Source organism: Pristis pectinata, chromosome 24 (genome assembly GCF_009764475.1).
Source record: "Pristis pectinata isolate sPriPec2 chromosome 24, sPriPec2.1.pri, whole genome shotgun sequence".
NCBI classification, from domain to species: Eukaryota; Metazoa; Chordata; class Chondrichthyes; order Rhinopristiformes; family Pristidae; genus Pristis; species Pristis pectinata.
Window position 1 is genome coordinate 18017202 of NC_067428.1, and position 12794 is coordinate 18029995.

The 12794-nt window shown below is 43.5% G+C and overlaps 1 protein-coding gene across 1 annotated transcript in view; it reads left to right on the plus strand.

The window, feature by feature from the left end:
* Positions 1–12794, plus strand: part of LOC127582655 (beta-1,4-galactosyltransferase 2-like) — a 46745-nt gene that overhangs the window by 29119 nt on the left and 4832 nt on the right. The window contains 5 exon segments of the mRNA XM_052038146.1: positions 1455–1563; positions 1566–1641; positions 8142–8178; positions 8180–8209; positions 8211–8266. Of these exon segments, the coding sequence (XP_051894106.1) occupies positions 1455–1563; positions 1566–1641; positions 8142–8178; positions 8180–8209; positions 8211–8266 (308 nt within the window).

The window sequence follows — 12794 nt, forward strand, 5'->3', positions numbered from 1 at the left end:
GAGAACAACTCCTGTTCTCTAACATAAATTGGATAGCTGAAATTCTTCATTCTTCAAACATTCTTAAATCTTTTTTTCCCTATGTCTAGGATCTTCACATTCTTGTTAAAATGTGGTGGCAAGAACTGAATGCAGAACTCCAGTTCTGGTCTAGCCAGCTTTTTGTACAGGTTCAACATAATTTTGCTGCTTTTTTTTATTCTCTGCCTTTGTTTATGCATCCCTGGATCCCATATGCTTTGATTCTGTGCTGTATATTAGTGTAGCTAATGGGGGAACATGTGCCTTAGAGGAATTTAACTTGGCTGTAAAATGAGTGAAATGGATTCAGTCCCCAAATGGTGTACTATGCTTCAAATGGCCAATCATTACTATACTCTAAATAACATAATGTTTAATAATTCAGGCTACCAAACATTCAGATTTACAGTTGGGTCCATCAGGAAAAAATTAGCAGAAATCCTATCAATAATTCTGACAGATGTCCACACAGTAGATCTCCACTTATGTTTGTTCCTCCTTCTCCAACTGTTTTCCTACTGATGGTTCTAGTCTTACTGAAAAGATGTGTGTTAAGAGAAAATTATTATACAATGAAATGGAAACATTCAAGTAATTTCTCTCCAATTATCAAAAAATTAGTTGCGAGGGCCTCCTACCCTTCCTTGGGAAGAAGCAGAGATTGAATCGATTTTGATGATTTCTGGTTTAAGATCATTTCTGATTCATTTAAGAGGGATTTCCCTTGGGAGTTCCCCTTCTGCTGTTTATCAGCTGCATTCCTCCACTTACCCCACAACATAGCAGCAAGGGCACATTGGGTTTTCCCATGGGAATGCCTCCTGGATGTCTATTTGTTAAAGAGGAAAGAACCCAAAATGTCGCCAAAGGACCCTTGATCTCTGCCTGAGAGGGAAGACAGGGCATCAGTTTAGCTTCTTGGGTAAAAGAGTGCAACACTCCCTGGTTGTAAGCCTGGATTTATTTATTCTTTCCAGCATTTATTGCTAATCGCTATGATGCAGGAATGGTAATATATTTCTGGAGCAGGATAAGTGTGAGCTTGGGTCTCAGGGGAGTTTGGGAACAGGAGTGCTACTCCAGTCGGTCATTTTCCACAGCCCCTTGTCCCAAGCACTTTACACAAAATTATGTACTGTTCCACTAGAGGAAATGTGGTACCCAAATCATACACAGTAAGCTCCCTCAAATGAAGTTTGCTGATGCCCAGATTATTAGTTTTATATCGGGAGAGCTCCCATGAATGGTATCGTGGGATCATTTACTTCCACCTGGGAGGGCGTTGCATTGGTTTAATGTTTGTGTCTTGTGCACGATGATATCTTGTTTTGCATGTGTTGCTGGTTATAAACTGGCAGAGAGTGGTGTGGGTTAGGCAGCACTGTGGGGGTGTTCCAGGTGCGGTTGTTAACCTGTTTGTGATTTTACTTCAGGCTGGTGATGGAACATTCAACCGTGCTAAGTTGCTCAATGTGGGATTTGCAGAAGCTTTGAAAGAGAATAATTACGACTGTTTCATATTCAGCGATGTTGATATTATACCGAGAATGACAGGAACCTGTACCGTTGTAGCAAGAATCCGCGTCATCTGGCCTGTGCTATGGACAAGTTCAGTTATCGGTATGCAATGAAGCTCTGGATTTGGCTGCTTTTCTCTCTGTCTACCCATTCTGAAGGATAAACATTGGCTCTGACACTATGACGTATTCCCAGCCTGGAGCACTGGCTATTTCTCTTTCCGTGGCATACTACCCAGTCTGTTGAGTGTTTCCAAAATTTTCTACCTTTTGTTTCCAATACCTCCAGCTTTTTATTTTTGCTTTTCACTCCCTGGCCAGTTCTGATTTTGATTTTCTCTCCTGAGATGGTAGGAAGGGAAAGAGGTAAAAGGCCAGTTGTTGCATGGGGAAAATGCCATGAAAAATGAAGTGGGTGTTAGTAGAGATGGAAGAGTGAGCCAGGGAGGAAATGGTCCCTTTGGAATGCTAAAAGGGGAAGGAGAGAGAAGATGTCCAGTGGTGGTATCTTTTGAAGGAGGAGGAAATAATGGAGGATGATCCATTGAATATAGAGGCTATTAGGAACTCTAACCTTGCTTTGGGTAGCAAGAGAGGGTTGTGAAGAGAAAAGCAAGAAACAAAACAGACATAATTGGGAGGTACATGACAGGCAGGTAAATGGATAGGAAATGTTTAGAGAGCTATGAGCCAAACGCAGGCAAATGGGACTAGATCAGGTAGGCAGCTTGGTTGGCATGGACAAGTTAGGCTGAAGGGCATGTTTCTATGCTGTATAACTCTGACTCTGACAGCCCTGTCAACTTTGGAGGGGAAACCACCAGGAAAACATCTCAAGCACTGGTGTGAAATGTATCAATCAGAACTGATGCATTGTAGTTGGAATAAAAGGTGGAAATGGACTACTAGTCATTATAGGAAGCAGGATGGAGGAGGTGTAGGCAATATAGCTGTGGTGTCTGTGGTAGGGTAGCGGATGCCTGTCGGTTACCCAGACTGTTTTATTGAGAAAGTGGATAATTGTAGGCCTGCATTTGTCACCACTAAGTCAGGAGCCAGTGCTACAGAGGATGACTGTAAATGCTTCAGACCTCATGGTTCAGCCTCCTTCTCCCGTCGAGGCCCACACCCAGAGTAGCGAAGCTCATATCTCGGTGATGTTAGCAGCCCCAGTCTTTACAAACTCCACAGCTCCTGCTGAACAGTTGTACAAGGTTGAATCTTTTTTGAGTCATTAGACATTCTTGTAAAATTCTGGAGCCATCCGAGAAGTTGGTTAACAAAATGGCCTCGTGTTTTTCCCCAAATTCTGAGTACTGCCAATGAGTGAATGGTTGTGGTGATGTCTACCAGCACATAAGGCCCAAATGTGGTTTCACATTGGACTGGTATTTCCCACACTGCTCAATTGCTCCAAGCCAATGGCAAGAACAGCATTACACTTGTACCCCATACCACATACTGGGAAGATCATTTGGCTGATTAACACATCCAATTACTACAAAAATGAACCAGTCAAAGTGGAAAGCAAAATATTATCACACTTACCTGTACAGTTGCCCCTTCAGGAGGAAGCTTTGAAGGTCAGTGGTCCTCTTCAGTTCCTTCAATACATGATTACTTTGCAACTGCATTTTATCCATGTACAACAGGATAATGAAGGTCTTGAGAAAAGGTATCAAAACCTTGGTAATTCACAAATATAGGCATCCGATGCAGGCGGATGGGATTAATTTGGATTGGAATCATGGTCGGCACAGACATCGTGGGCTGAAAGGCCTATTCCTGTGCTGTACTGTTCTATGTTCTAAATGGTGGAATGTGTTATACAATGGACTCATGCCCTCATGTTTAATTAAATCATTAAGTTTGTTTTTACAATTATTCTCATTAATACTTTGTATATACAGTATGTGGGTTGTGTCGCCAGTTTGAGAGCTGATAACAAATCTGGTAAGCTCTTCCTTTTCCTGCAACAAGATAAGAATTAACTGTACCTGTAAGCATCGCGGAGTGGCCCTGACGTAGTCAATAGCAACAGTCAGTGGGCAGCCTCACCTCTGGGAGAGCAGACAACTGGCAGTTGGAGAGTGGGGGAAGATCTGGGTGGTGGTGGTGGTGAGTGGCAGGGGGGCGGGGTCTGGGTGGGAGGGCTGGGAAACCTGGGGAATTGAGAGAGAATATAAGAGAGACGGAGGTGGTAGATTGAGGGAGGCATTGGGAGAGAGAACTCTGGTAGGAAGACTGAGAGAGGGGAGCCTGAAGGAAGGAAGGGGTCAGAGTGATGCAAGTTGTTAGGGAGGGGGTGTCTGGAGTAGGCTGTGGCAAGATTGTGTGTGTGTGTGCACGCATGTGTGCAAAGTTGGTGCACTAGAGCCTAGACTCCAATCATCTTGGACCTCCTTGCCATTGGACTAAGACCTTGCTGTGTCAAACTGTGGGGTAGGTGGTGTGCAGCGGTCACACTTCATCATAAGAATCCATTCACATGATCCTTCCACTTCTGAGAAACGGGGTGGGACCAAGTAACCTTTGATCGGAGCAGCAGAATAAAGCTTCCCTGCTGCTCTTGAAATAGTGCTATGGAAAGTTTTACAGCTATTTGAGGAGCAGATAATATCAGTCTAAAACCTCCAATGTTGCACCATTCACTCAGTACTGAACTGGAAAATCAGTCTAGATTTTTGTTTTGAATAGGACTTATACCCTCGGAATTCTGATTTGAAGATATGGGTGCTACCAATCAAAACAAAAAAAAAATAGACGTTCTAATAACTGCCCTTGCTATTTTTTTTTGTTTGGTTATTAAATTTATTGAGCTTCTGTCTCTTCCGTCTACTGTAATAAAATTAATAAAACAAAACGTGTGAAAAACACGATGAAGCTGGAGGATCAGGAGGTCAGGTAGCATCCGTGGAGAAAAGCAGGCAGTCAACATTTCTGGTCAGGACCCTTCCTCAGGACTGAAGATAGGAAAAGGGGAAGCCCGATGTATAGGAGGGAAACGCAGAGCAGTGATAGGTGGACAAAAGAGGGGAGGTGGGTGGGCACAAGGTGGTGACAGGTAGATGCAGGTAAGAGACAGTGATAGGCAGGTGCGGGGGAGGAGGGGAGAGCAGATCCACCGGGGAATGGGTCAAAGGTCAGGAGAGAAAAAAGGTAGAAAAATGAGAGAGAGGCTGGGAAAGGGAAGAAGCATGGTTGGGGGGGTGGCAGTTTGGGGAAGGGAGGTGGGGATTATTTAAAGTGGGAGATTTTGATGTTCATGCCGTTAGGCTGCAAAGTTCCAAGACTGAAAATGAGGTGCTGTTCCTCCATTTTGCACTCTGGAATTCTCCTGGCAGTGGAGGAGGCTGAGGACTGATGTATCAGTGATAGTGTGGGAGGGGGAGTTGAAGTGACTGGCAACGGGGAGATGCCAGATCGTGTTACAGACAGAGCGCAGGTGTTCTGTGAAATGGTCACCTAGGCTTGTAGAGGAGGCCACACCTGGACCACTGAATGCAGTAGATGATATTACGGGAGGTGCAGGTGAATTTCTGTCTCACCTGAAAGGACTGTTTGGGTCCCTTGATGGAGGTGGTGTAGGGGCAGGTGTTGCACCTATGGCGGGGGCAGTGGAAAGTTCCCGGGGTGGGAGCAGGGTGGGTTGGGGGGGTGGTGGGAAGGAGTGAACTAGGGAGCCACAGAGAGAGAGGTCCCTACAAAAGGCAGAAAGGGATGGGGAGGGGAAGATGTGCCAGATTGTGGGGGTCCCGTTGGAGATGGCAGAAGTGAAGCAAAATGGGTATGAGGTCAGGTTGTCAGGTTCCATGTGATGGTATAGCAGACACTGAATCTCCTTGAATGGATGAGTAATCGGAGTAACGAATGCTGATTTCTGAAAATGTGCAGTGGGAGAGGTGTAGAATTTAGAGGTTTGACAGAATTAGTAGGTGTGGCATGAACTGGGTTGTCAGCGAGTTGGAACGACAAAAATGCTGCCTCCCCTTCGGCATTCTCTCACACTCACTCGTACGTGACCTGCTTCATCTCTCATTCTAATGAAGAGGACAGCTGATGTGGCAGGAAGTGTTTGACCTGCTGGAGAGCGGTGGATAGTTTGGCGGGCAATATGCTCCTCCTGGAACTTACACTGGGTTCTGCGTGTTCCTGATGGAAGGGTTTGATGTTCTCCATTCCATTCCGGAATGTTCCTTCCCCAGTTTAAGCTGTTGTGGGCCAGGAATTCCAACAAGCCTACGAAGGCCTCGAGCAATCTTTTGAATCGATTCCATTGTCCAGCTAGCGATCTCTTGCCATGTCAGAGCTCAGACTATCTGTTCAGCGGGCTGTTGTTGGGCCCTTGAGCAAAGGGGCCTTCCCAATGACACTGAGTGTAATTAGGGCCTCAGTGCTACGGAATTTGGCCTGGGAGGGGACATCGGTGTTAGTTCACTTAGGATTTTTGGAGAGGCAACATTGGTGGTACGTCTCCAATGCTTTCTGTAGGTAGTCCATGTCTCAGAAGCATAAAGGAGAGTGGGGATCACTGCTGCCTGGTAGACCATGAGCTTTATGCCAAGTTTGAGATGTTGATTTTCAATTGCTCTTTCTCAGACCCAAAGCCTGTGCTGAAGATGATGGTAAACTTCCATTCCTCAGTTTACCCATTCGTCAAAAGGAACTGCAGTACCCAGGTGGATCTGTGCACACTCAGGCTGGACTCTAGAACTTAGAAGAATGAAATGTGATCTCGGTTGAATCAGATATGATATGGTAGAAGCAGGGATCAATGCTTCCCCTGACTGGAGCCACTGTCTCAAGTTGAGAAGTAGACCATTCAGGACTGGAATGAGAATTCTCTACCAAAAAGGCTGTGGTGGCTCAGTCGTTGAGAATGTTCAAGTCAGAGATTAATAGATTTTTGGTTTTTAAAGGAATCAGAGGATATGGAGTTAGTGCAGGAATAAAGCACTGAGGTAATAGAATAGCCATGATTTTATTGGATGATGGAGTGTGCTAAGTGACCAACTCCTATTTCTATGTTTACGTTCACTGAAGGAATTGAAAGATTTGGGGATTAGGCAGCTAAATATTCAGTAGAAAGGACTGGGCATGTGTGTTCTGGTTCAAGGGACCTTATCGCTTCCTACTCCCTGTTTCTTATGTCTTTTGTCAGCAGTCTGGGTGACCTCTGACTTGGCACCTGTGAGAGCTGAACATTGGGCACTCAAACTGGCTCCACACTGTAGCTTCTCCTTGGTGGTGACTTCTAGCCATTGCTTCTAACCCTTTTTAATTTCAATTTTTCTCCACAGTACAAAATTGAGAGGGAGTATGTAAATATGGAGATTGTTTCAGTGAGGACCATTATAAACTGATACAACAGATTCAGTAATCCTATTCCTTGATACAATGGTGTTGAATACTAACAAGTTTTTTAAATCACTATCTTTATCACTAATCTGTGATTCAAGGTAAATTTTGAGGGGCTCTGCAAATGGGTTTTGATGTTTATTTGATTCAACTCGTTATGCCTCTGGTGTTTAGAACTGCAACAAAGCTCTTCCACTCTGGTCAGTTTCTGGCAATTCTTTCAATAGATCAAGCTGGGTGATTAGTTAGTAAAAACATGCCATGGTTAACATCATATCAGAGGATAAGGATTACTAACACTGTTATATTAGGTCTCATCGAAACAGTACTGATGAAACGTCAGCTAAGAAACGTCACTGTTCATTTCCCTCCATGAATGCTGCCTGAACCCACTGAGTTCCTCCAGCGTTTTGTATGTGTTGCTCATTAAAGCAATGTGGTTTTCTGTTCCCTCACAGTCCACACCCCAGCTTTTTCAACTTGGCTGCCACAGCTCTTGTGTTACTTTCAGCCGCCTCATTTTTGAGGCTGTAATGTCGAGTCTCCACTGTGATCTGAACCAGATCTCCTGTTTTATACCTTATCCTTGCTCTCCAAAAACCAGGTATTAGTTTGTGTCTTGATGTTGAGTGTTTTCAGTTTTGGTGCCAGTGGTTTTCTTTCTGCCTTCACCACACAGGCAGTCCTGCAAGTGGACTCCTGAGGGCTGTCAGTTTATTCTGAACAGTCCTGGGCCATTGACTATCTCAGAGATTGGGATTCCTTGGCCACTTCTCTTTTTGCCATTTTGTTTTACATAGCAGTTTAATGTAGCAAAATATCCAAAGTGCTTCAGAGGACCATTATCAAACAAAAAAATGACACCAACCTACATAAGGATAAATTTAGGCTACTAAAAGCTAGACAAAGAGTTTTTAGGAGCATCTTGGAATGGGTGGAGAGGTTTGGAGGGAAATTGCAGAACAGGCAGCTAATGGCATGACCATCATTGGAGATGTAAGCTGGTGACTTAAAGTTATTGCTGATTCTTGTTTGAGGTCAGGGGGGAAAAGAGGTGAGGTCTGCAAGTCAGTGGTACATTCTGTTTAATCTTTCACTACTCGGTCTACTCATTTATAAAAGTATTTCATTATCCAGGTAGGAAATGTGTGTGCTTAGACTGGATTTGTTCTTGTTTCACTGGAGGTTTTACACCATTTACCATCTAATATCTTTTCTCCTCTCCCTCCCTCTCTCTTAATGCAGGTTGCCATATACTGGGTATTTTGGAGGGATTGTGGCTTTTTACCAAGGACCAGTATTTGAAAATAAATGGGTTTCTCCAACAACTATTGGGGCTGGGGGACTGAAGATGACGACACATACATGAGGTAAGAGCCTCTCAAGAATGAAAAAGGTGTTCAAAGCTAAATATAGGATCAAGACACTGCATCCGTTCAATAGTCTTCTGTGTACTTTTGCTTTGAGTAATATTTTTTAAACATTTTTATAGTGTGTTAAATTTTAGACTGATGAAACTTAGTCAAAAACTTTTTGCAGCAATTGCAAATCTAGAACTTGAGCATTGAATTTGTAGTTCAAGAAGCTTCTCTCGATGTATTTTAAAGCAGTAAGTTCCACACTCTCAATCATAAATAGGAAACTCACGGATTTGAGCTCCTCTCCAGGCACTGGAGCAGTTAGCCAATTCTGATAACACATGGTAGAGTTGAGTGTAAACATAGATGTCATTTTCAGATGAGTTAAATCAAATGCAATGCAATGCAAAAGATCCCATGATACTATACAGAGAGGAGCAGAAAGGGTTTTAGCAAGGGCTCTGGCCAATGTTTATCGAGCAACCAATATCCACAAAAAACAGATTATTGGTGTTGATCACATTGCTATTTGTTGGATCTTGCAATGTGAGAATTGTCTGTCACATTTCCTACAGTATTCCAGTGACTACATTTCCAAATTATATCCATGGTTCCTTCTTTCATTCTTTGGTTAGCATTTAACATGCCCTAGGCCAGGAAATATGAATCTCAAAGCATTGGCTTTTATATTTCACAGAAAGTTGTCAGAAAACCATGTGATCACCAAGTTTACACCAAAAGACTCAACTGTGTACCATGTAGCTGGCCAAATTGTTGACTGTTTTCCCACAACACCTCCAGTGAGGTATGGGGTACAGGGTGTTAAATATATATTGCAGTTAATCACCAGATAAGCACACCTTGCTCTCACAAGCACGTATGACCTTCAGGCTCTTCTGGAAACTTATTCTGGCATGGAATTACCTCCTCTCACTCCTGTGCCAATACAGTTCTCCCCCAGTTACAAATATTCACTTCATGAATCTCTTAATTTGTCACTTAACAAAGGTATCACTCACTACAATGAAGGATAAGGACACATTTGAAACTGCCTTTCAATCAAAAGTCTGTGAAAATCAGTTCTGTAACATTTTACTCTTTTTCAATGGTGTAGTGAGGAGGAGTCTGTAAGGTAAGCCATTTAAAATGAAACAAAAGTCTCTTGAGCACCTGCACTGCTTCCCTCTGGCAAACAATGGCTAAGGGAATGAAGAGAGACACAGACTGCAGATGCTGGAATCTGGAACAACAAACAAACTGCTACAGGAACACAGCGGATCAGGCAGCATCTGTGGTGGCAAAGAGATCATCAACATTTTGTGCCAAGATCCTGCATCAGGACTCGTGTTGAGACCCTGGTCCAGATGCAGGGTTTCGACCTGAAACGTCAACTATTCCTTTGCCTCCACAGATGCTGTTTGACAAGCTGAGTTCCTCAAGCAGTTAGTTTATTGCCAGGGATGATTGACTTGTAAGTGCCAGTCTTTTCAACTTGTCAAAACAAGTAGGGTTCCTTAGATATATGGCATCCTTGCTGGCAGGAGATTGACTAGCTTCTGATGTCATCAATCATGGCAACTGGAATCCCCCGTGAAAGTTAAGAGTTTGTTGTAACTCCCACAACACAGGGTTCTCTGTTAACCAGGGAAAGGATGTATGGTTAAAAACAATTCTACACGAACTGCTAGGCACAACCCACCACTGAGAAATAACAGAAATTGACTGCTCTGTAGCAGAAGGCAGCAAATGCAACCTCCCAGATGCTGCCACCCACCTTAAATGATGATGGTAAATTTTATTAATTATTTTGGATGTGGATTGAATCACTGGGCAAGGCTAACATTTATTGCTCATCCCACATTGTTCTTGAGAAGCTGGTGGTGATGACCTTGAAATGCTTCAGACCTTCCGGTGAAGTGCTCCTACAGTGCTATTGGGCAGGGGCCTTTCCAGGGTTTGAATGCAGTAGATCATGAAAGAACAGTGATAGTTTTTCAAGCCAGGATTATATACATCCTGGGCACTTAAAGGTATGCACTTTCTGCCCATGTCATTTTTGGTGGTTCATGTCATGGATTTGACAGATGCTGTTGAAGTATCTTGACTGCAGTGGGTGCTATCTACAAAATGCATCTTAAGGTGCAACCAGTGGTGGAGAGAATGGATGTTTAGGTTATCGTTGGGTTGCCAAATAGGTGTGCTTTGTCTTGGATGGTGTTGAGCTTGACTGCCCAGGCAATTATTCTTGTTACTCAATGGTTTTAGATTTGCCACAAGAAATTAGACCAGGGCCTAATCAACAAGGTCATGGCTGATTCTGTACCTCAATATGATCCATGCGTAGTGCTCCAGTCATTGAACCAGGCCCTGTGCCAGTTAACTTGACCAGAGCCTGATGGGACCTGACCACTTTTATCAGGTTTGGGTTTGCACATACATTGTAATGGATGTCCGGTGTAGGGTCAAGCCTTGCTGACATGGCCCACCGTGTGGCACACCCTGAGCGCTGATGCAGCAAAGATGCGGCATTTCCACTGTGCTACCACTGCGGTGGTGCGGCACTCCCTCAGTGCTGGCAGTGTGGCGCTCTCAAGACATTGCTCCACCTGACCAGAGCTGACATCTCTCAGTGGGCTGTACTTTCATCGTTAGATCAGAAGGGCATGGGGTTAGATAGTTCACAATGGCTAGGCTGACGTTAGAAGTTCTGCTGCACTGCTGGGCTTTCTGCATTTTGCATGAAATGCAAACCTCAATTCTTCCTCAAGGGCATAAAAGATCCATGGTCCCACTGAAAGAAATGCAAAGCAGTTGTCCTCTGTCTAGCTGATGTTTATTGCTGAAACAGTAGTATTGAATACAGATAACCTCTCATTATCATGTTACTGTTTATGGAGTTTGTTTGCATGAACAAGCTGTAAGTGCTTTGGGATAAACTTGTGAACATATATTTAAAACAGAACTTGAACACCATGGACCCTGAAAGGAGAAATTAAAGGAAAAGGTGTACTCGTAATGCCTTTCACAACCTTCTGCTTTGTCTCAATGTCATACAGCCAACGATGTACTCCTGACTTGTGGTTGCCTGTGTTTTGGGAAACGTGGTAGCTAGTTTGTGAAAAGCAAGCTCCCACAATGTGATGTGCAACAGATGGTAATTTTTAACAATGTTGAATGATGACTGAATATTAGCTGGAGGGTGATGTCTCTTGCTATTCTCCGAAATAGTGTCATTGGATCTTTTCCATCCTGCTGAGAGGCCAGACACAGTTTTGGCTGTCATCCCAACTGAAAATGCTGGGAAAATCTCTGAAAGCAGAATTATCCATCCTTGGACTTTGTGTGCTTTTGAAATACTGTTGCAATCTTAGAATCATTCTCAGTGCAGTTCAGTGAGATTGTACTTCTTCAGTGATATGGGTAAGAGGAATTTATCACATACCAGAGCAAATTTTCTTTTTATTTACATTTAAGAAAAATGTTAAGAATGTATTAAACCTGATTTTTTTAAAATTCAAAATATAGTGCAATATATATTGAGAGACTTGTTTATCTCTATGAATAAAGTATTCCTGGTTCATAGATCTGCTGTTGACTGAGATAAACACAGTAACAGCACACGCAGTCTTCTCACAGTAGCTGACAGATTTTTGTGACTGTAACTCAGCAGAATGCCTATTCCAGTGGCTGCAGAGTAGTCCATTGTAGGGGGAAAGAATGGGTTGTCATCCATGAGATTGGGAGTGTGCGTAGCAGGAGTTTTAATTGCACTGGATGTGTAATTTGGGGGCTGAGACCATTAGAAGTCAGTTGGAGGGTCTAATAGTTGGAGGGTGAGGGCAGTCTGGTAAAAGTTAAAATTTTAAAAGCCAGTCGTTTGTTGGAAAAGAGAATATCTGTTGGGCGGGAGATAAGAGAAGGCAACATTGAGAGCCTTTTATTTATTATGCTGTAGATGTGTTAGAATTAAAATAGTTGTCCACCTGAGAGGGAAAACCAGTTTTGGGCTTGGATTGAATGGTGGGGTGTCTGAAGAAATTCCTCTGAGGCCCTGAACCATGATGAGGATGGGTGGTGGCATAGAAATCCTCCAAGGTTGCTAAAACTGGTCTCTGCTGGATGAGCCAATAGCACAAAACTCAGAAAATGCCCCTCAGGGGCCACACCCACGGGCCAGTTAGCTCCCACCTGCCTCTTGTTAGGAACATCAGCTTTTAAAACCTTTGTTTCTTAGCAAACCTGGAAAGAGATGCAGCAGAAAACAAATATAGAATAGCAATAAGAACTTATTAGTAATGAGTTATGGAGCAGGCCTTATGGGCCAGAGTCTTTCTACATCCTCCTTCCCCTGGTCTTCAACAGAAAAGTTCACTGAGGCATCTTGCTCTTTTTCATTCTTCATCTGTTTTCTCTCCCTTGTTTCCCAACTCATCAGTCGTCTGTCAACAGTCCCCTCTACCCATATTATTACGCCACCTCACAACCCCTAACTGCCTTCTCATTCCTTCCCTTGAACTCCCCACCTCCTCACCATGGCCTA